Raw genomic sequence first — 24,291 nt, 5'->3', positions numbered from 1 at the left:
GACCGGTTCCCGCTCACTGGCTGAGCGAGGCGCGGGAGCAACACCGAGGCTTGCGATCCCGTTGCCGGTCCCCGGTCCGGTACGGGGGCAACACTGAGGGTTGCGATCCGTTGCCGGACATGGAAAAAAGACAAAAGACAAAAAAATAAAAATAAAAATAAAAAAAAAAATAAAAAAAATAAAACTTTTGCTTCTATATAGTATGCTTCCTTACTTAAAAAATATAGTCTAAATTTTAAAAAATAAATTGTTTTGACATTATTTCAGACTTACAGAAAAGTTGTAATAGTACAAATAATTCTTGAATAACCTTAACATAGATTCCACTAGAGGTGGGACACTTACTACTTTTGCTTGATCCTTCTCTCTCTCCATTCATACAGTTTGTTTTCTGAACTGCTTAAGATAAGTTATAAGCATGAGGCCCGATTACTCCTAAATACTTCAGTGTACATTTCTTAAATAAAAAAGTCTTACATAACCACAGGACACTAACCCTGAAATACTATTGTCTAATCTACAGACCTTACTGATTGAGATTAAAAATTGTTCCAGTAACATCCATTTATTAGTAAAAGAAAATTCCAAATTAAGTATGCAGTCATATCTCTTCAGACTCCTTTAATCAAGAATAGTTTCTATACACTTACTCTTAAAGTTTAATGCCTTTAAACCAAAACCTTACCTATTTAAGCTGTTGCAGGTTCCTATACCATTTAGTCTCTAATGTTATAATTTTAAAGTAAACAACCTCAGTTCACAGATCATAAAGACCTTTACCCATAATAAATATTTTATTGAAGATGTATATAAAATCGGACATTTTACCTTTTGTATCAGGATGTATCCAAGATGTTGCACAATTAATTTTTAAAGGGCAGCCATCAAAAACTTTTGAAAAACACGCTCCCATCTTATTTATAAAGAAAGAAATGTTGAGGTATTTGATTAGATAATTTTATGTACTTTCAGGAAACAGCTAAGATCATTATGAAATGCCAAACTTACTCTTATTTACATATACTTGGTTTTCATCCCCCTCAAAATTCATATTTTGACATACTTTAACCCCTTCTACCAAGAGAGTCTCATATTCTTTCCTTTTAGTAATCCACTAATTTAGGGCAAAATATCAAATTTTTCAAAACCTCTAACCACGTCAATGATATAGTCTAGGAATTTTAAGTTACTACTTTTTTGGAAGGAATAACAATTATTAATGTGAAACAGTGGATGATTTTATTAAGTACTATTACAGTGAATATAACTGCAGTATAACTCTACAGACAAAAGACTAATACTTATAATATTATATATTAGACTTTTACTAAGTAAAAAAGTGCAGTTTATAAAGCATTCCATTCACATGACTGGTGAAACCACCTCACAGATAGGTTCAACTGAAGGGCCAGAGAAAAAGTGTTAACATAAGCTTCCCTGTTCCTTTTCATTTTATATAGTCCAATGTAAAATGGCTTCAGGGGTAGAAAGATATTAAACCCACATAATGAAAAGAACACAGTATTATTAATAACATCACATTAAAATTAAATTTACCATTGCAGGCTAATCTGAGGACCCATCTGCTAGTATTTATAAAAAGTGAAACACTACAAATTCTAACCAACTCACTCAAATTAGTGTACATGATTTGATCCTTTGTATGTCCAAATGCATCTAATACCTTTGTATTTTAAGATATTCTTCCTGTCAATGGCTCAAGATACCTGACAGCCAATATACTGCTGCTTCTAAAGAGATAAAAAGTGGCAAATAGTTCACATAAAAACATTCCTTACCAGTACTTTAGGGGTGGGTGGAAGGCCATTGATGGCTGGTTTCTGTGGGAAAAATAATTTTTAATACTGTAAGACCTGCTAAGCCTTAAAAAAAACTTCAGATACTTAGAAATCAGTTATTTGAATTCTTGAATTAAACAGACTATACCCCTTACATGATAAATATAGTATTAGTTACAACTAATTGCTAAATGCCTTTTATACCTACAGGGAAGTCTCGCTTGTCCTTTTTTCGTGGTAACTGTGGTGCTTGTGCTGATCCTTCTGTATTTTCAGTAATCAGTTTTGAAATACCATCACCATTTCCTAAAGAGAATCATGGTTAAAAGTTGAATGACCATACAAATAAATACTTTCTTTAAAAAATAATTTCCCTTTTTCCCTACTATTTGTCTTCCATTTGGGTAATCTACTGGAAAATTTTCGCTACTGTCAGATGAATTAATTTCTTTTTGGTGCCTTTCTTTAGATTCTGTAGAGGTAGCAAGTAGCATTACATCTTTAGCGGTGGTCTTTTTTTTTTTTTTCTTTTTTCTTTTTGGCAGCTGGCTGGTACAGGGATCTGAACCCTTGACCTTGGTGTTACAGCATCATGCTTTAACCAACTGAGCTGACTGGCTAGCCCCTAAGAGTGGTCTTAATTCATAAAAACAGCAAATGTCTTTCCATATTGTGGGGAAAAATGAAATCTGACCTGTTGAAACTGATATTAAAGGCCTTTCATAATTGAACTTGAATCTACCTTTTAAATCCTATCTTCCAGAGCACTCTTTAAAAGCTCACACTTCTACTACACTAGCCTGTACTTCAAACACGATTCAGGTTTTCCCATTTCAGTGCATTTGTTCATTCTTTCCCACTTTCTAAGGATGCCTGTCAGCACTGATTCCACCTATGAAAGGCTCACTAAGCTCTTTAATACCCTGCAAGAGCCCACCTCCTCTATTCCCTATCCTTACCTCCCTCAGAAATCTTTGGTCTTCTATTACAAACAGGTAATTACTTAAGGAGACACTTATACAAGCTGTCTTTCCTAATGTTGTGTGTATATGGGTATAACTTCTGTTATGGACCCTGAACAAGGGATGGAACATGTATTTATCCTTATAGATCCTGTAATATTTAGTAAAGGATATATTCAGGTTGAAGTGGACTGAATCTATTTATAGTCCATCCATGTGAAATAAAAGAATCCTCACAAAGCTTTAAATTATAATAGTACTGACAAAAGAAAAAAGATATTCTTTAAAATAGAAACAAAATGGCTTTCTTTTCAGTTTTCACTTTATTTACCCAGGTCACAGTATCTACCTGTATGTACTCCAGGGCTGCTGATACTGCTAGCCATACCAATAGAGGAAGTCTCTGCTACAGGACCACAATTTGGGCTACTCTGTCTTCTGAGAACTTGGGGAGCTCTGTTCTCTGAATCAGGGCAACGTTTTACGGTTAATGATTTTTCTTCATCTGTGAGATTATCTTCAGGGTAATTGTTTATTCTTGGCTAGTGATAAGAAGACAAAAAACAATCCAAATACTTAATAACTAGAAACAAATAAGGAAAATGAGTTAATGAAGAATGACTCTACTTGAAATATCAAATTGTAGTAATAAATGAGGATGATAAATGATGAACTCCTTATCTCCCTTCCATGCAGTTAAGTGTTTTCTCAAATGAGCAATAACCTATTTTTGCTTTTTTCTAATAGCTATTAAAAATATTGTATTTCTCATGAAATCTTCTTTACTGTATATTTTACATCTTCATATCCTCTGAAGAAAATTGTATTTATCTAAAATATATTTAAGATAATTTTAAACAAACTCAATAAAATGACTTTTAAAATTATTTTACTATCTACAAAAGGATTTATTGTTTGAAATCCTTAAGTCGCTCACCTTAGGAGGCAGGGGAGGTGGTATTGCACGTTTTGAGGTTGACCTAATACAAGGAGAAAAATGCAGTTTAGGTTGTGATTAAATAACGATAACATAAAACACAGGAACACTATTAAATGTGCATTAAAATCTGTTTATATACAGAGGATATAAAAGATAAAATAAAATAGATCATGATGAAGAGTATAAAACTATTAGAAAGACCTAAGACCTCACATGTCAGATTGTATTAGTATGACTAAAAAATAGAGATTTTATAAAGTGCATATAGTCTTTTTTACTTTATGATTACGCTTTGTTACATTTATTATGTAATAAAAACTAAATTAAACTTAACTAGTAAAAAACAGATTCAGAATTTTAGAGCTGGAACACAGATTCAAGAGAAAATATTATCAAACCCTTTGCTACTCAAAGTATGGTTCTCGGACCAGCAACACTGGCATCACCTGGCAACTTTTAAAAATAGACCCTTTAGATCTACTGAATCAGAATATGCATTTTAACAAGATCTCCAGGTCACAACAAGTATATCAAAGTTTGAGAAGGACTGATCTAGCCCACTGGTCCCCCATGCTCATCCACAGCCACTGCAATCAATTGGGAAGCTTTCAGGATTCTTAGATCCTGGTCCCAAAGACTGTATAGCAGGGGTTGGCAAACTCTTTCTGTAAAGGGCCAGACAGTAAACATTGTAGGCTCTGCAAAGCATAGAGTGATTGCAACTATGCAATTTTGCTGCTGTAGCATGAAAGCAGCCATAGACAATACATAAACTAATGAACACAGTTGTGTTCTAACAAACCTTTATTTATGGACACTGAAATTTGAATTTCATATAATTTTCACATGTAACAAAATATTATTCTTCTTTTGATTTTTTTCAATTATTGAAATATGTAAATACCATTCTTAGTTTATCAACTGTACAAAAAAAGGTAGTGGGCCAGATTTGACCCGAAGGTCACAGTTTGCCAACCCCAGAACGATAGGCCTAATGTGGAGATCCAACAATCTGTATTTCCAAAGAGTTCCCTAGGCAATTGCAATGCACAATAAGTCAGGAACAACTCATTTAGGCCAGATCCCTCCTCCCTTAATTGTTGAGGGAAGACAAGTCTAGAAAATGAACTAATTACATTGGAGAGATGGAACTGGGGCTTTCTGACTCCTATTAAGTAATTTTTCTGATGACATCACATGACTCATCCTTCATTATATTATCATTACACATAGTATATTCTGATTTTAAAAAAACACAAAAACAAAACCCAAGAACCTTAATGATCAATACATGACGCTTTTTGGTAATAAAAAAAAGTCAGAAACTTACATTGTCAAAAGGCATACTCCAACTTTTTTTTTTTTTCTTCCTTTTTGTCTTTTTTAGTGACCGGCAACGGATCGCAACCCTCAGTGTCGCGCCCGTACCGGACCGGGACCGGCAACGGGATCGCAACCCTCAGTGTTGCACCCGCACCTCACTCAGCCAGTGAGCAGCCGGTCTGTATGTGGGATCCGAACCCTCAGCGGGAGCACCACCGCACTCTCAAGCGGCGCACTGTAGCAGTGCGCCACCGGGCCGGCCCATAGTCCAACTTTTTTAAAAATGAAAATTAAAACTTATTAGAATAAATCACTCCCCCTCAAAAATACTATTCTTATGTATCAAGTAAAATATAGTTATTAAATTAGACAACAACTTACTTGCCAGTATTTGCACCATCAATAAAAGGATTCCACTGTAACAGAAAGTTTGGGTCTGATGATATTCCCTGTGAAGATAAAAAAATAGTTAAATGTTACTTTATAACAGATATTAACCATTTTATTTAGTTCAAGAAAATACTCTGGTGTCATGACTGTTAAGCATCTTGGCATTCAACCAATTTTTTAAACTCCAGCTAGATTTACTTTGTCATTTGACATATTTAGGTCAAGAATTGATTATCAGTTGACTTGAACTTAAGAAATTCCATAAACACGCTAAATATAATTTCAAATGTAACAAGTCCTCTTTACCAATATGCTAATATATTCCAAAGCAAAAGAGAAAAAAATTTTTGAATTATTTGCATCACTACTCCCTTAGCGCAGAGAACTAAATATCATATTATTAAATTATCATTAATATATTGGTGTTACTTTTTCCTATTAGCCTGGAAATTGAGGATTTATATAGCAACATATACAGTAAGAGCACTACTTCCAAATGTTAAGGATGACGAGATCCACTAACAAGACAATTACTCTAAAAGCATACTTTTACTAAAGCTTAAAAATAAAGTAGATGTTAAGGTAACTTCTATGCTGACTCTAATAATATCTTGCTTTATTTGTTACTTCTTTTCTTTTAGATAAGGAAAGGATTAACTAAATAAATAGTAATCTCTAAATAAGAGCAATGGTTAAAAAAAGAAGTTATATTAACAAATAACATACTTTTAAAAAATAGTAAAGCAATGCAAAAATGTAGTTTACTGCAAACCTAACAGAATTAATAAGAAAAAAGGTCCCGAGAACTTAATGCTGAGTGTCAAATTCCATGTATTTAGTAACCTCATGTAAATCCTTCTAAAGACTCAGAAGGGTTAAAATGAATGGCTGAAATAGTGTACTATGTTATACTCTAGTCAAAATACACTAATCATTAACTTTTCCGAACTTTAATGTGTAAAATACATTACCAAAATTAATGCTTAAAAGAATATATTACTTTGTTCCTCTAGTCAAAGTACACCTAACTCAAAGGTTTCCCAAATTTTAATTTTTAATGCCACAATTCTTACCATTTCATCCCGTGCTTCTGTTTCTTTTCTCAGAGGAGGTTCAAATTGTAGTTTGTCAACTGCAAAATATATAACAGATATTTACAAACTCAGTGTCTTAAAGGGTTAACCTCAGAAATGTAATGAGAAGCTTGAGCATGGGGTGGGGGTGGGGGTGGGGGTGGGGTGGAGAGACGACAGGAAAATAGAGAAGATGAAAATCTCTTTTTTTTTAAATTACAAGAGTATCCCTTTCTTTATGCTTATCAAAAGAAAATAAGTAACAATCTGAGACCTTCCTAACACTTCTACTTAATTCTTGGTTGGAATAAGAAAATTAAACAGCACTTATTGTGTAAAGGAGATTTTAAAAAATTCATTAAAAGTAGATGACTAAGGCAAAAATTTAAGGATTTTCTCTATCTACACTCTGTTTTGATAACTAATTTAAGCTACAGCTTCATGGTAGAGAGGAGCAAAGAAAAATTACCTATAAATTATCTAAAAAGAACAAATGATTTTTGTCAATTAAATATTACAATGGTGCTCAAGAATCTAATATTATACTTTGCTAAATGGGTATTTTATTTGGCCTGGTCAGACTGACTTCAGCATTAGTCCAAATATTCAAAGAGTAACTTCTTTTATATGAAATATTCTAAAACAGAGAAAAGGATGGTTTATTGCTTACTCATAAAGTACAAAGAATTTTAAAATTCTAAACTCTGTGACTAAAAGACCAAAGAAATAGTCATTTTTATCACTTACACTGAATATTTCATAAAACACAGTACTACTTAAAAAAGAAATCTAAAATAAAATGCCCTTGGTCATTAGTGACTTATTTAACACAATTAAACAACATTTTAATTATTTTAATTCAAGAACTACTACTATAATTCATAAAGAACCACTTCACTCTTTTGAGGCAGAGATGAGCTAAAGTTTGTTCTGTCACAACTAAAAATACTGGCAAGCTGATCTAGAGATGCATTATAAAAGGTATAAATATGGAAATAAAATGCCACTTTTTAATAATAATTATATATATATAGCAAATTTAAAGACAAAAAAATCCTAGAGAAAATGAGTTTCATAAATTTGGATTAAAGATACAGTGAAATATCAACTGCATCCCAATATACCAGTATCAGTGACTGAAAATAGAATGAGATTTCATTTATAATAGAATAAACATTTTAAGATGCTTTAAGATGTAAGAAAAGGTACTCTTAAAAAAAATCAAATTCCTTATGAATAGCCTACAATTACTGTAGCCATGACTTACAGCACAGAATACTGGAGCCGCCAATTTATATTCTGTGCAGTAGACTGGACCCCCAATTTGTTTTTTTTTTTTTTTTTTTAAAGAAAATCCTTATAGTACCTTTAGATACATCTTTGGCCCATGAAAATACAAAGATGGGGAGAGGCTTTCTATTATATATCCTCATTAATCTACAAAAGATGATGGTTCTGGCTATAACGAAGTGACAGGAATTGTACTTAACCCTTCTGCTATAAACAACTACATAATGTACATGTAATACAAATACGCGTGCACACATCTGCCTGTAAACTATCTAAAGCAAGTGTTGTGGGGCAATGGACAATGGACATCACAAGGCTGTGATCTCTAAGAAGGGAAATACATGGAGGTAAGATCCATATTCATCCTGGCTTTCTGCCTGGGGCACTTTCCAAATTAGGGCATAAGGAAGTGGAGCCCAAGTGAGAATAACAGTCTCACTGGATGGAAGAAACAAAGATTGGAATGTGAGTCTGTTTAAGCAGTGGAATTTGAAGGACACAGTACCGGCAATAAGAAAGATGTGCAGAGAAGGAACTCCAGTAATATGCAAAGGGGTCTTCTTAAATCATTGACTGAATATTAACAGCAAAGCAATACTATGAAAGGTATGTCAAAAAACAGCTAACAGAGCACCCTGAGTTTCTGGAGATCCCATAGAAACAGGAAAGATATCTGAGTTTCTACCAGAGGAAAAACCTTCTGAATATTTGAATAAAACGTGTCACAAGCCTTGAAAGACTCAAGTTGACCTACCAGTTAATTAACTCTTTAAAGAGGACAGCACTCTTGAAATAGAGGTTAAAAATCTAGATGCTTGGGGCTGGCCAGTTGCTCAATTGGTTAGAGCATGGTGCTGATAACACCAAGGTCCAGGGTTTGATCCCTGTACCGACCAGCACCCCCCCCCCAAAAAAAAATTCAGATGTTCAATGTCATGTTAATTAAATTGTCCCAAGATACAAAAGACAAAACAAACAAAATCAACTAGGTGTGAGAAAGCTGGAAAATAGGAACCTGAACCAGTTGGAAAAATATTAATAGAAATAGACCCAGAGATGACACAGACATTGAAATCAGCAGATAAGGACTTTAAAACAGCTATTATAAAAATATTCAAGAATTTAAGAGAAAAGATAGACACAATAAGTAAGCAGCCAAAAAATCTGAGTAGAGACATATAAACTATATACAAGGGTACTTCAAAAAGTTCACGGAAAAATAGAATTAAAAGATATACAAATCTTTTCATGAACTTTTTGAAGACCCCTCATGTACATGTATGTATGCATTATATATATACACATACACATATATACACACATATATGTACTGAAAGCCTAGGTCTGAAAAATACCACATCTGAAATACTTGTAAAATTCACTGGATGGACTTAAGCAGACTGAACACTATAGAAAAACAGATCAATGAACCTGAAGTCAGGGTAACAGAAACGAAAACAAAAGAAACAAACTAAATTTATGTGTGGATATGGGGAGCAGGGAGGGAGAATAAAGCCTCAATAATCTGTGAAACAACACCAAGTGATTTAACATGTAATAGGGGTCCCTGAAGCAGAGGAGAGACACTGGGGCAGAAATTTTGGAGAAATAGCAATCAACCATTTTCCAAATTTGATGAAACAAAACAAAAACCACAAAAGTTTCACACTGCAGTACTTTATCTCTTTTTTTTTTTTTTTTTTTTAAACTTTGAATTGATGTCATGGATTGTAACCTATAAGGGCTGGCCGGTTAGCTCAGTTGATTAGAGTGTGGTGTTATAACACCAAGGTCAGGGGCTTGGATCCCCATACAACCACGAGGGCAAAAAACAAAAAGAAAAAAATACTGATGTAAAGGAACATATGGGTATATTATACTTCAGATAATTTTTCATAAATAGTTTTTCTGTCAACAAAGGCTTTATATTTGGCAGTTACATATCTACCTCTAGGTTGGATAAAGCTTGTCAAAAAACCTCAATTTAACAATGGCAAATAAATCCACAAAAAAACATTGCTTGAGTTTGTGCTTTCTACCTGGAAAAATTTCTAATTACCTCTTTAGAGATGTAAACACTCATTTCCCTGGACCTGTTGCTAAGGAGATTTGGAAGACAACACATCTTACTCAAAATCTCCATTGCCTTTATCACCCTCAGTCTTCAGGTAAGATAAAAAAGATAAATAAAATTTTCCAACTTAAGTTGAAAATTCTTAGACTTCCTCTGCCTTAAGTATTTTGTTTTTTTCCTTTGCGTGAATGACAGTGAGGTCAATTTCCCTGGAGCCCATTAACTCTTTCTCAATGAACCAAAAACTTAGCAACTTACACATCTGGGAATATTGCCCCCAACTCCAGTTTCCACATTTATTACAGGCTAATAGTTGAGACTCACAATCATATAGTACACACAGTTTTATATTCAAACAGGTCCAAGAAGCATTTCCTCTAAAACAATCTTTATATGGCTTAAAATTCAGAGACTGTCACCTGGAAAACTGCCATCCTAATTTAATAAACAGAATCTTGCCAGGTACTGTTAATAACGAACACAAACTGAGTCTGCTTCTCTGTGTCAGTGACTTATATCTTCCAGGCAAGAACTGGATGATTCGTTTAATGAATATGATTTCATACAGCAAAATTTCTGAGTCTATGATTTTAGAGAGTGAGGTTTCTCAGTAAGAAAGCAGTATAACTCAGAGAGGGGGTCATTATATGAAACTTTACATATGCAAAATATCCTTGGGAGAAACATTCTTTCTTGTTGACTTTGGGTTTGGATTTGTTTCTGTCCTCCCAGCCTGATGAATGGCAAGGCAGATCTCTCTATTTTCTCAGTCTGATCCAGAAACGGGAAAAATACAATAGCCAACTATCATAATAAAAAACAACAGCAACAAGGTATAAATGTGTCTGTGGTGGCTGGGAGTAGGAACAGCATTAGTCCTAACAGATTTTAAGAAATATTATAAAGATATAATAATCAAAAGTATGCTACTGGCACATGAATAGACATATTAATACAACAGAATAGAATTTCCAGAAATAGCCCTAAAATATATATGGGAATTTAGTACATAATAAAGATGGCATATCAAATCCATGAGTAGAAAGATTAAGCTTTTAAATAGCATTGAGACAAATGGATAGTCACCTGGAAAGAAAGTAAAGTTGAATGTGTATTTCATATCTTCTACCAAATACTTTATACCAAATATTCAATAAGATTTAAATATTTAAAAAATGAAACTGTAAAATAACAAGAATAGGAAAATCCTTCTGTAACTTTGGAATCAAGAATGCCTTGCTAAATATGACACAAAGACCAAAAGCTATACTAGAAAAGATAGGTAAATTAAATTAATGGAATACTATACAGCTTCATAAAATAAAGAATATAGCTTTTTTATTGAAATTAACTTTGTCACTTTTCTGTCTGGTATTCGAGGCCCACAGAGTTCATTTCAGACTGTATAAGAAGATAAAGACATAAGAAGACATCAGCAATCTGGGGACTAAAAAGACACTAACTATTAAATTATTGGCTGAATTATGAAAAAGCCTGATTAAAAGAATAGATATGGGAAAGACATTCTAGCTCTTCAGTGACTTAGATTTCTGAAGTTGCATCCAGAAAGCCAGAAATACATGGGCTCAGAAAAACTCAGACCTAAACAAAATGCTCATCTGCAATAATTCTAATTAGCCCAAATATTCCCTATTATGGTTTACAATGTTATTTGTATTTTGTTAGTCATATATCTTATTCTACTCTAAATTACTTTAAATCTCTTGAAGTAAGTACGCGTTTTAGTCAGTAAACCCATTACTAAAACTTCTTTCCAAATTTGTTGTTCTAAATTAATGTTGCTAAAGTGACAAATATTGATATAAATTTATGTCAATGATTAATTTATTAAGTAAAAAATCAAGCTCTTCCTTTAAATATTTGTTTTAAAAAAGAATCATTTTAGTGTTAATCTTACTAAAAAAACTGAAACCAACCCAAACGTCCAACAATAGGGAACTGTCCAGCTACATCAACTAATGAAACAGATTGCAACCATTAAAAGTAGAAGTTATAAAAACTACGCTACTTAATGGAAAATATTTCTATATTAAGTAAAATTTTATGTATAGTATAAATTAAGCCATGTAAAAATATACATGGAAAAACATGAAAGAAATTCAGCAAAATATTAACTATGGGTTAGCTTTGGGTGGTGTGCTTATGTGCAATGTTAACTTTCTATTTTTTCTTCCTGCAAATTTTCAGCAATAGGCATAATTACCTTTATAATTAGAAAATAAAAACTATTGGGCTGGCCCGGTGGCGCACTGGAGAGTGCACCGCCTGGGAGTGCAGCGGCGCTCCCGCCGAGGGTTCGGATCCCATGTGGAGACGGGTTCCTGCTCACTGGTTGAGCACGGGGAGGGCGCAACACCGAGGGTTGCGATCCCGCTGCCGGTCCCCGGTGCAGGCGCGACACCGAGGGTTGCGATCCCGTTACCGGTCAGTAAAAAAGACAAAAAGGAAAAAAAAAAAAAAAGAAAATAAAAACTATTTAAAAATTATAAGCCAATGGAATTCCACCAAGACCACAAAAGCAATCCCTATTTCAGAAGTATCTGGTATATAGTATATAGCCTCAATTAGTCTGAGATTTTATTATTCCACAAAAAATACAAGAACACCCAGCTCAACCCTCCAAAACCACCAATGGAAAATGTATACCAAACACATACAATTAATTTCTGAAGCTGTCCGTTCAGCTCTGGCATTCCTGTTTGTAGATCTAATGGTATGACGAATAATTGCATGGGGCTGTGAATACAAGCATAACATACACACTTTAAAAATTTTCAAAAGGTCAAACTTTTTCTTTTTAAATAAATGATCACTTATTGATAAATATGATCATCTACTAATAAATTATAGGGTAAACACAAAACAAATACTATGAACTCTAAGATACTTTAAAAGTTTATTCACTTATTCCATTTTTATACTCTGTAAAATATTGAAGGTATTCAAAGAAAGTCATACACAAGTCTTGTCCTCAAAGAGCTTATAGTCTAGGAAGATATGATGCACAAATACTTATAAGATTTGAAAATGGTAAGTGCTATTCATTAAGATAAAAGGATTAATATCAAAGCCCAGAGGAGGGAGAAACTACTTCGACCTGAAGGAGTACAGAAGTTCTTCATGAAAGAGCTATTATCTCATCTGGGATCTTGAAGTACAAGTAGGCATTGGATATGCAGCAATGTGGGAAAAGCATTTTATACAGCAGAAAGAACATGAACAAAGTGATGTCAGAAAGCAAAGTTAATTGTGGAGTGTTATAGGGAATGAGAGTTGGTTATTATTTGGTTGCAGTGAAGACTGGGTGAAGAGATGACAAAGCTGGAAAGACAGACTGGGATGACCCAGATCATCAAAGGCTCTGAATGTCAGGTTAGAGCTCTCAACTTTATTTTCTTGACAAAAGGGATTTTTTGGAGATTTTATAGCCTGGGAATGGCATCACCAGAGTCAGCTTTAATATTAATCTGCTAAGTACATAAGAGAGTATGGAGCAGAGAAATATTGGATACAGGAAGACTGAGTAAGAATATTATAGTATGCCAAGTGAGATGCATACTACTTCCATCCCCTTGTATAAGTTCCTGCTCTTCTAAAACCAGGCCTTCAACTTGACCTGTCTACCAAATTTGATACTCACTCTCACTTCACTGATAGCTCTGAAAGTCGCTTATATGTTTTTTCTCTACTTCAAGATCCATCATCACGCTAAGGGACTCTAAAGCCCAGCTGGAACCACTGTTCTGGTGTTAAGTGTTCTGATCTCATCTCTAAAGACATTTTCTAATACATCAATGCACTCTCCACTCCTAAGATCACATCCTGGACCCTGTCATCAACGCTGATATTTGAGTTCACACTATACTCCAAATCTCTGATCCTTTGAACTTACTCTCTCACTTACTCCTATTATACTTGTTTACTGTTTCTGTTGGAATATCAAGTCCACTGATTCATTACTTTCTCACTCCATCAGCATCACTATCTTCCCTTTTCTCCCTATACAGTTTTCATCTGGAAGTCTATAATTTCAAGCAATCTCTTGCCAATATCCTAAATTCCCTTTGCCTCATTCTCCTTTAGTACACAAAATTTGGCACAGCAAAATGCCAACCATGGATGAACTCAGCTAGTTACTTTTGTGTTTACATATGGGATATCAACCACTGTGGTAGCAGAACACACTGAAAATTCATCTCACCTGAGCTCTCAACTTTGTCCACAAACACTTCTCTAGTCATTTAACCCATCCATATTCCTCAATTACTATTTCACACCTTCTTCACACTCTTCAAACATACCCATTTCCCTTCACCGAGAAGGAGATGACCTTGCCACTTCACAGAGAAAACAAAAATCACTAGTTACACTATCCACTATGCTCCTCTCTAATGCAAAAGAAGTGGTGTTACTTTATATAAGATCAAGTCCCTCATCACACTCTACAGTCTCTCCTTCCTTCTCAGGGACTTTGCCTATCTGTCTTGCTTCTCTTGAATCTTCTATTTATTGGATCATTTTCGTAAGCATTTAATCCTGTTCAAGCTTTTTTCCACCCTCATAAACAAACAAACAAATAAGTCCCTCTCCAAGTCATTCTCCTCCAGCTACTTCTCCATCCTACCTCTCCCTTCACAACCAAATTTCATAAATGAATCACTATACTTATCTTCCAAACCAGTCAATCTAGCTTCCCCTCCATTATTTGAAAATTATCCTTGTTAATGTCATCAAAACTACCACCTAAATCCAAAGACTACTTCAACTTAACTTCTAGGCAATGTTCTTGTTGAAATTCTCCTTTCTTTTTTCAATGTTCCACATCAATCTCCTTTACTAGTTGCTCTTTGCCTACTTGATCATTAAATTTTGGGAGAAACCTCAGGGTTCTGTCCAAGGCTCTCTTGTCATTCTACATGCATCCCTTGGGTGATACATTTACTCCTTAAGGCATTACCTACATCTATTCTAATGACTCTCAAATCTATATTTCTATTCCAAACTTTTGTCCCCAAGCTATAACCACATATCTAACTCCTTACTAGACTTCTCCATTTGGAAGTCTTGTGCAACATCTTATTCAGTATAAAACTGAACTCATCTTTCTTTCAAATACTGATTTTACCCTAGTGCTCCTATCAGTAAATGGTTATACAGGTTAAGTATCCCTCATTTGAAATGCTTGGGACCAGAAGTGTTTCAGATTTTTTTGGATTTTGGAATATTTGCATATATATAATGAGATGTCTTGGGATGGGATCCAGGTCTAAATGAAATTCATTTATGTTTCATACACACCTTATAAACATATTTTAAATAATTTTGTGCATGAGACATATGATCCATCACATGAGGTCAGGTGTAGAATTTTCTGCTTGTGGGGTCATGTCAGTGCTCAAAAAATTTCAGATTTTGGAGCATTTCAGACTTTAGATTTGGGATGCTCAACCTGTATCTGTCCCACTGCTTAAGTCAAAAGTAGTAATACTTTTCTCATCCCTCAACTTCATTCATGTCTTTATCCAATCACCAACTCTCTCATAAAATTCTTAGAAGAATCCACTTTTTTCTATCCTTTCTCTAGTCTAACCCACCATTGTCTTTATCCTGGATAACTTCAGTAGTCTCTTAACAGGTTTTCAGTAATGAATCATCATTCAAAAGTAACAGAGATCTTTTTAAAAATGCACATCTGATTATGTCACTCCTCCTGCCCCTTGGCTAGAGCCTCCAAATTTTTAACATGGTTTGAGATAGCCTGAATCTAGCTCTATAATCTCATTTTGCACCACTTCCTTCCTTGTTTTCTTCTGCTCTAGCCAGATTGAGTTTTCTTTAGTTGCTTAAGTATACAACCTTCTCTCATCACCAGGCTTTCAAACATGCTATTATTTCCTCTGCTCACACCACTTATATTTGCTTTTCTTCCTTTAATTCCAATTTATCCTACAAGTTTTCAGCTTAAATGTCAGTTCTACAGTGAGTCTTTTCCTGTCCCTATAACATGCCTCCATAGCACCCTATATTTCCCATACCATAACAGTTATCACACTTATAAATTATTTGTTAGCATTTCTGAATTTCCTTTGAGATCATACCATGAGCTTTATGAAGGCAGGGATAGTGTTAGTCTCATACACCATTGTGCCCCAACTGCCTAGCACAAGGTTTTGTATTTCAAGGTATACGAGAAGTATGATGATATCACTAAACAGAAATAGAGAATTCAGAAAGAAGGGTGGATTTGGAAAGCAAAGAAAAATAGTGTGGGGAATAAAAGGGAGGTTTGGGGCTGGCCCGGTAGCGCACTTGGTAGAGTATGGCGGCGCTCCCGCCGAGGGTTCGGATCCCATATAGAGACCGCTCTGCTCATTGGTTGAGCGCGTGCAGGCGCCACACCGGGGTTGTGATCCTGTTGCCGGTCACGGTGTGGGCGCGACACTGAGGGTTGCGATCCCGTTACCGGTCACGAAAAAAGACAAAAAAAAGGAAAAAAAAATAATAATAAAAGGGAGGTTTGGTTAATCACATAACCACTGAAAGACTAATTGGGGAATCAACTAATATTCAATTCTACATTTATGCTACAAGGATTTTAATAATTTTTGAATCTTTAAGAGATTAAAATCTTAATTATTAATCCCAAATCTGTAAGTGATGGTTTAAGTAGGAAAAAAATCTATCTATGGCTCGTTTATTTAACATGTATTTAAGTTCAACAAAATCTTCATTGGGTACTTACATGACAGGATTATGCTATATACTCAGCAATGGGGAAATAAACATCAGTTTTTAAGACTGCCTGACTACTACTAGAAAGTACATACATGGAAATGATAGCATATTAACTAAGCCAGTAGGCCCTAGAATTTGCCTGGGTCTAAATCCTGGTTCCACTACTTACTAGCCATATAATTTTGGGCAAATTACTTCCATTCTTTGCCCCTCATTTCCGCATTTATAAAAAGATGTTAATAGTACCCATTACAAACGACTGTTTTGAGTATTAGGTGAGTTAATATGGAAACTGTTTGGCCTAATACCTGGCACACAGTGAACACTCAATGAGTGTTAGTAGTTAGTATGATAATTATAGGGTATAATTTAAAGTTTAAGAATATGAAACAGAAAATTCCCTTTAATAAACAATAATCAGTAGCATGTAAACTTTAGTTCTATATTCTTATCAGAAGTGAAAGTAAAGATATAATAGGAAATAAAGGTTAATAAGAAATGAAGAGACACATTCAGAGAAACACAGAAATTAAAAGGAATCATGAAAGAAGAAGAGACACAAGGACAGAAAGAAACATTGGTGAAAAAAACCCCAAACAGTTGTGTTATATAAATGCATAATAGGTAACCTACCAATGAGCAGCCCTTGTTCCTGAATTTACAAGGTGTGTTGTTATATATAATACACTCAGAATAATTCTATAATATTTTTGGAGAAGGAAAGCATAGTTATGAATAGCCCTACATGTAATTATAGAATAAATAATAGTTTTAAGGAAGTATTAGAAAGGATAAAATTTTCCAATGGGAATTTCATATTAAAATTACTTGTAGTCAGTTAATGATCTACATAAAAGAAACTACAAAAATGACTAATTGGATTCCTAAAGATTCTTTCTTGTCAAAAATAATATGTACGTGTGCTGTGGCTAAACTTTTGTTCTTAGTCCAAAGCAATGTTCTTAAAACTTGTATTTCCTTGGAAACACATGTCCTTTATATACATCCTGTAGAAAGATCAAACTCTCACTATGCAGGCTGAGGTCTAGGGAGAAGGGAAAGCACTAAATAGGAATGCACCTCTGGATTTTGGGGTCGGGGGAGGGAGACAGACCTGATTTTAATCTCGGCTACCTACTAAAAACTTTGGACAAACCAAACTAAGAAAATAAAAAGAGATAATGTTAAGAACTAATCCCCATGGCTCACTTGGGAGAGTGCGGCGCTGGGAGCGCCAAGGCCATGGGTTTGGATCCTATATAGGGATGGCTGGCGCGCTCACTGGCTGAGTGCGGTGCAGGCGACACTAGGCCAAGGGTTCTGATCCCCTTAACAGTCACAAAAAAAAAAAAAAAACTAATCCTAGTTCTAGGCTGAAAAGCATCAACTGGTTATGTTACGGATATTATACCATGATAAAAAATGCATCAATTGGTAACTACATACAGGATAAGTATAGTTTACAGTTAGTCTTTGTAGCCAAACCTATTTTAACTAAGTTGAAAGAATGAATCAGAAAACAAACTCTAACGCCACATTCAACATTTGTTTTCAAATATAAGACTGCAAACACTTTCTTACCTCAAAGTCGTCATCGTCTCCTTCAGTGTAATGTGAATGGTTGTCTGGATTATTCATTTTGTCCAACAGTTCAACTGCTAGGGCCCTAGAGAGACCTGGCTGCCCAACAAAAGTATGCTAAGTAAAAACAAAACAAAATAAAATTTCATGACACATACAGCTCATACAAAATGTTATTTGCACTTTTTCATTCAGTAACTAGCAGAGACAAGCATACGGGAGCCTACTAATAAACTAAAAATATATTAGTAAAAATATTATTCAGAGACTCTATAATTATATATTATATATTATATATTATAAAACTAAAGAGCCTTCATGAGGTAGGTTTAGAACATGAATAATTTCTCTCTATAAAGTTATCTAACATATATTAGGTTGTAAAATTATAACTTTGGCTATACCAATGACATTCATTACTCATGTCATTATACTGATAAATATATACTATGGTATGATCCATAATCACAAGAAAAAAGCATGTATATTGTATATTAGCTTATATTTAATTCAGTAAAATTATGTTAATGCATAAAGACATATAATTAAATATTATGACATTTAAATAAAGCTTTCTTAGGTTGTTGTAACCACTGACTTTTTCTAATAAAAAGTATTTTACACACATATATACACACAGAACATTCTACAAATTTACATAAGAAGCCAAGAAAAGCAATTAATTTTATATGACAGCAACATTTTAAAGAGTTTTCTTTAAGGCAGGGGTCAGCAAATTATAGCCCACGGGCAAAATCTACTGTGTTACCGCTTTCTGTAAATAAAGTTTTATTGGGTATTAAAACTATACCCATAGGTGTGTACTGTCTATGACTGCTTTAGTGCTACAATGGTAGAGTACTTGTGACAGAGACTGTATGGCCCATAAAGTCTAAAATACGTACTATCTGGCCCCTCACAAAAAGTTTGCTGACCCCTACTGTTAAGACATCACTAACATTTTTATATTAAAAACCTAAATACTTTTGTTCTAGTGATATCAAATTACTATATGACTACAGTAATCCTTCTGTAATTTCATTGACTTACAGTCAGAAGTCTTTCAGCAGTTGGTCTTTTTTTGGGGTTTTTGGTTAGTGCTATTTTGACAAAATTATGGAATGTTGATGACCTTCAAATTAAAAAAGACATGTACAAAAATATTTCATTAATATTAGTTTTTTGGTGTTACTTAATACAATGAACACAGAAGCAGTTAGAAAATCTGAAACACATGATTTTCTTCTTTGGTCTCTTAGTTCTATATAAGCCAAAAAACTAAACCCAAAGTACAGTATATTTCTTGGAAAAATCTGTGTCAGTTTTGTCTCTAAAATAAAATGCAATTAGGTAACAGAACAGTAATATACAACCTCTAAAAATTACACTAAAAACTACAAATAGGCTGTGTCATTTATATGATTCATGATCTTTTCTAGGTACTATGTTAGGAGTCAAAATGTCCTTTTCTCACTGCCTAATTTATATAGTATGTAAATGTTTTCCTATGCCAAAAGTGTTAGATAGCATGGAGGAAAGCTCGGTAATGTAAGAGACAATATAAATCCTAAAAAGGCTACAGAATTTCTTAGGAAAGAGGGAGCAATTTTAGCAACCAGAAGGGTTTTCCTGTTACCTGCACTGCTGAAGTGGGGAAAGGAAGAAAACATAAATGAAATGAATCATGTTTTGATTATTAATTAATCACAAAAAGAGGTATTTCTACCATTGCCAAGATTCCATTGGAGAAGAAACTGAACAAGAACTTTATGAAGAATAACCTCAGTGATTAGCAATGACAACAACCACACAGCAGTTCACTGCAGAGAAATCAAATCACTGCATTACATTTAATGGTTTGTGACAGAGATAACATTAAGTCAGATAGCATTTGAGCAGGGTAAAGGTTCTCCAGTGGTAATGGCTGCTCTGGAATCTGTAAATTTAGCACTTGTAGCTAATGGTTATTTATTCCTGAATGAATATACGGTCATTCCTGCCATAAAGCCCATCAGTTCCAGATGCCTAGGAACTTAAGGGCAAGAGGGAACAGGAAGAAATTACTGTCAGTACAAAAGAATACAGCTAGCAGTAGGATATAAACTCCTTTATTTCCAAGTGTGATTTGCCTTTCATTTCTGGCATCATCCCCAGAATGGCCTGGATCCTAAAAATATGCACAGACAGGCTATTGAAACATAAAGCAGTGGCACAGAACCTGTTTGGGAAGGGGCCTCTTAGAATCTGAAATAAATTATGGACTGTCCCCCCAGAAAAATGAATATACATACAGAACTTGGGGTGCTCAGTGACCCTCAAGAGATCCAAGTAATCTAGATGAAGAATTCCAGAATTTAAAAATTTGGAAACTTGGATAGGCAAGCTGCTTTACTTTGTAAAACAAAAAAGAGATTAGGATGAAAATAAGTAATAATCTTTTTGAGTATTATGGAAGGAAGGTACAGAAAACCAATACAGACTGGTTTTAAGTGTCATGATATCTGGGAAAGTTTTCATATCACCTTCCATTAAAGTCAACACATGATTAATGGAAGTAAAGGAATACAGAGCAAAAACAGATGAATCCTCCAAATCTTAATGTATTCATTTCAAATCTTTTCCTTACCACACCTCTTACCCAAGCTTCCAAAAAGCTAAGAAAATGACTGAACTTTACGAGAACACTGGACTACAAAGGAATACTGACCAGAAAATAAACCTAGATCCTTGTCATAACTCTGCAAGTAGATTAGCTGTGTAACTGGGCAAACTGCTGAAGGTCTCTGGGCTTCAGTTTCATCATCTATAAACAAGGGAACTGAACTTGTGTCTCTTTCAGCTATAAAGTTCTAAAAAACAATATATTTTCTTTCTTTTATTCCTTTTTTTTTTCAGTATGCCATCTTTATTTTATTTATATAACCTGGATTAAAATTCACCATTATTTTTCTGATCCTCATTATATCTCCTTTATAGCCTACAATTCCAACTCTCATATATTTTCTAACTCACCATTTTGTTTTGTCCTTTAGTTTTGGAGGCTGAAAGTTACTTTTTGACATTAAGAAGAGAGCCCTGAAATAAAAAGTTCAGTTAAAGAGCAATACCAACATACTTTTATTATTACAACTAACAATCCAGAATGAATATTTTGTAACAAATTTATATAAGACTACTACATATGTAGGCACTGATGAAAACTGCCTTCAAATGTGGAAATCTCATTTTTTATATTTTAGAGAGCATATGGAAAATTTCTCCTGGCTATAGAGAAGATCTTTAAATTTCAAATAAGCCCTTATTCACAAAGCAAAGCTTCCAAATGTTAGAGAGGGTTTTGTTACCATACTGTTACATATATAAACACAATCTATATAATTTGTCATTCTGTAACACACAGAGATGATATGTTCCTCTAACATTAGATTGTATGTTTAACCAAAGACTAGCTTCTACAATTATTTTGGGTGTGTAGGCAAATTATATCTACTTCTTGATCCATTTACTTTTTTGGACAATAATTTCCCATATTCTCACATTACAAGAGGAGCCATGCAAGAGGAATTTGTCTATGAATTCACCTTTGATCCTTTTTCCTATGAATTATTGGGGTATAAGAATAGAGGATTTAAGAAGGAAGTTCTGGGCTGGCCCATGGCTCACTCGGGAGAGTCCGGTGCTGATAACACCAAGGCCCCGGGTTCGGATCCCATATAGGGATGGCTGGTTCGCTCGCTGGCTGAGCGTGGTGCTGACAACACCAAGTCAAGGGTTAAGATCCCCTTACTGGTCATCTTTAAAAAAAAGAAAAAAAGAAAAAGAAGGAAGTTCTAAAATGCCCTATTTCAGTACTTCCTTAAAACCCCCTTCCAGGTTTCTTGTTAAAAATTAAGTGATTCAATGAAAAATTGAAAAGGAAAACTTACATTCCCACCATCCTAAGATATTATTTAAAAATTTCTGCTGTTCTTTATAGTCTTTATCTAAATGCTTACCAATTACTACATTATTATAATTACATTAGCTAATAACTGTATTTTGCTTTTTTAACTAATAATCCATTTTCCATGTTGCTTTGGTTTATACATACATAATAGCTGCCCTTAACTGCTAAATAATTGGCTTAACAATTCACTAACTATTGATTATTTAGATTTTTTCCGTTATCCTGAATTGGATAATTCCTAGTTTTTTCTTTTCTTGGATTATTTCTGAAGTATAATTTCCTAAGAAGTGGAATCACTGAAACATTAGTATTGCCTTTAATAACATCAAATTATCTTCCTAAAGGTCTGTGCTTATTGGCATTCCAGCTAAAAGCAGACATCTTTTAACTTGTATATGTTTAGTTGCTTGTGAGGTCAAATAGTTTTCCATATTTCTTTAGTATCTATCTGGTACTTGCTCACAAGCAATCTATCTTTTGCCTACAGACTTTGAATGAGTTCCTTATGTAGTATATACTAATCCATCATCGATCATATATCAGGAGAACACTTTCCCCATTATATTGAATTTCTTTTTAATTTTATACCATTTACTTTAAAAGTTTAAATTTTAGCCCAATTTATCTTTCCCATCAAAATATCAAAAAACCTTTTCAAAAGCCCTCAAATATTTTTTTCTCAGAGACAATATATCCTGAAATGTAAATGATAATTATACTAAGCATAGGTACCTCTTCATTATCCCTAGACAAAGTAAAAACAAACAAAATCAAATGAGAATATAAAAAAATCTCATCTGTTTTCTATCATTTACTTATAATTCCACATAGGACAAAAAAAGAAAGATCAATTGGTAAAAGAATGGAAATAAAGACTCAAAAAGACTTTTTTAATGATGATAATGGCCATATACCAGTATGATTACTAAGGGAAATTTGTTTTATGGAAAAGCTTCAAACAGTATAGACAACTCTATGTTGTTTTGGGAGTAGCAATAACATACAGGGAGTTTTAGATGAGATTACCCCTGAATCCCTTTCAACACCTTTACTATTTTGACATACTTAAAAATGATCTTGTAATACCTGAATTATCAGTATTTCACTTTCCCCAAAGCCTTTATTAATAACTGCATTGGGTGGTCTGGCCTGTTAGCTCACTTGGGAGAGCACGGTGCTGGTAACACCAAGGCCATAGATTTGGATCTCTTTACCGGCCAGACACCCCCCCCCCCCAAAAAAAAAAAAAAACCCTGCATAATTGTAAATAATGAGAACACCTCATTGGATGAAGATCAAACATAGGTGGTTGAAGTTCTCCAAGTTCAATTGCTGTTATGCCTACTGCCCAGATATCACAGAGTTGGTTGTAGCCACCATTCTTTTCCACCGCTGCAACTTCTGGAGCCATCCTAGAATAAATCAATAAATATAACACTTTTATTTTTTTTAAATGATATGAAATCTGGTACTTCTTGTTATAATCACTAGACTTCCAGCAGGAAGGAGGCTGAGAGGTGTTTACTAGGAAAGAAGAAACTTTGCAAGGAAAGACAAATAATTATCACACACTCTCTTTTAAAATTCATTATTTAAAAATTTTGAATCCCCTCCTCTGAATGCTGATGCTCTGAGGAAAATTCTTGTTGTCTTTAGTTGCTGCTTTGTGAATCTAGATACGTAATATGGGAAAAGAAAAGCAACCAAAACCAAAACCAAAAACATTGTGAAGGTCAAAGAAAAGTTCCCAAAAGAAGGGAGACTTAAAGAATGAATTAGCAGGGAGTGTAGTGGGGTGTGGAGCCTGGACATTTCAGTCAGTGGAAACAAGTGCAAACTCAGGGAGAAAGAGACAGCACATGGAGCCCCTGGAGAGCCTACAGGAGAGTGCTACTCAGTGCGTGATCTACAGACTGGTATGAAGCCATACAGTTCTGGTTATCAGTTTGTGATAAGTACAGAAACAGACAGTAAGCATCTACTCTTGTCCAACTGCATGATTGTTTTTCAGTAATTCATTTTTATTTTAATTTACAAAAGTGTAAGTCTGCGATGAACAGGAAGTGATAAAAAATTGTCCTGCATAATAGCTGCTTTGAGAAGGCTGAGAAAGTATTTGGAAAATACACCTCAGAATAGGGGCTTAATCATGAACAA

At 34.3% G+C, this 24,291-nt stretch overlaps 1 protein-coding gene across 2 annotated transcripts in view; it reads right to left on the bottom strand.

The window, feature by feature from the left end:
• MAP4K5 (mitogen-activated protein kinase kinase kinase kinase 5) overlaps positions 1–24,291 on the bottom strand; it is a 106,322-nt gene that overhangs the window by 22,199 nt on the left and 59,832 nt on the right. For both annotated transcript variants that reach the window (XM_008571399.1, XM_008571400.1), the window contains exons 9-20: positions 23,415–23,546; positions 21,201–21,263; positions 19,239–19,320; positions 18,189–18,305; positions 12,530–12,608; positions 6,488–6,546; positions 5,406–5,473; positions 3,699–3,741; positions 3,111–3,303; positions 2,008–2,105; positions 1,800–1,841; positions 829–913 (exon numbers count right to left, since the gene is read on the bottom strand). In XM_008571399.1, the coding sequence (XP_008569621.1) occupies positions 829–913; positions 1,800–1,841; positions 2,008–2,105; positions 3,111–3,303; positions 3,699–3,741; positions 5,406–5,473; positions 6,488–6,546; positions 12,530–12,608; positions 18,189–18,305; positions 19,239–19,320; positions 21,201–21,263; positions 23,415–23,546 (1,061 nt within the window). The remainder of the gene's footprint in view (positions 1–828; positions 914–1,799; positions 1,842–2,007; positions 2,106–3,110; positions 3,304–3,698; positions 3,742–5,405; positions 5,474–6,487; positions 6,547–12,529; positions 12,609–18,188; positions 18,306–19,238; positions 19,321–21,200; positions 21,264–23,414; positions 23,547–24,291) is intronic.

The sequence above is a fragment of the Galeopterus variegatus genome, unplaced genomic scaffold (genome assembly GCF_000696425.1).
Source record: "Galeopterus variegatus unplaced genomic scaffold, G_variegatus-3.0.2 Scaffold687, whole genome shotgun sequence".
NCBI classification, from domain to species: Eukaryota; Metazoa; Chordata; class Mammalia; order Dermoptera; family Cynocephalidae; genus Galeopterus; species Galeopterus variegatus.
This window is presented reverse-complemented; position numbering and strand designations above follow the sequence as displayed.